This window comes from Cystoisospora suis (assembly GCF_002600585.1).
Source record: "Cystoisospora suis strain Wien I chromosome Unknown contig_2549, whole genome shotgun sequence".
In the NCBI taxonomy this organism is placed as follows: Eukaryota; Apicomplexa; class Conoidasida; order Eucoccidiorida; family Sarcocystidae; genus Cystoisospora; species Cystoisospora suis.
Window position 1 is genome coordinate 3,014 of NW_027155347.1, and position 439 is coordinate 3,452.

Consider the following 439-nt stretch of genomic DNA (forward strand, 5'->3'; position numbering starts at 1 on the left):
ACAGTGGCGACACGGCCTGCCGCGGCGGCTTGTTCGCTGTCTGGCATCCCTGTGGAGCCGCCCACCTCTCTGGTCTCGGCTCCCCCCCCCAACACAGCTGTAGCAGTTTCGTCTCGTAAAAACAGCGTTGACAGGGCCTCCAGCACCATTTGCACTGCGGTAATATGCACGTGGGAGCCCAGCGACAGCAGGTCGTGAGGCAGGATATCTTCTTCGAACTGGAAAATTTCTTGGACCGCGCCCAGGAATCTCCTCTCTGCCACCGACAGCCGAGACGCTTCAAAAGGTCTAGCAAAGAATCTTGTAAGCGTTCTGCACGTTTGCAGCACCAGATCAAAAACGAGTGTGTCTCTTCCTGTGAGGCTGCTTGGATGTGCCCTAGAAGCCAACAACCTGAAATGCGCTTTGAAAATGTCCGAGAATTGTTCGGCCGCCAACA

At 55.8% G+C, this 439-nt stretch overlaps 1 protein-coding gene across 1 annotated transcript; it reads right to left on the minus strand.

Annotated features, from left to right (window-relative positions):
- Positions 1-439, minus strand: CSUI_005263 (uncharacterized protein; the record flags this gene model as incomplete). Its single annotated transcript, XM_068065440.1, has 1 exon — positions 1-439. A coding segment is annotated over one exon (438 nt), but the record flags the coding sequence as incomplete, so codon positions are not given.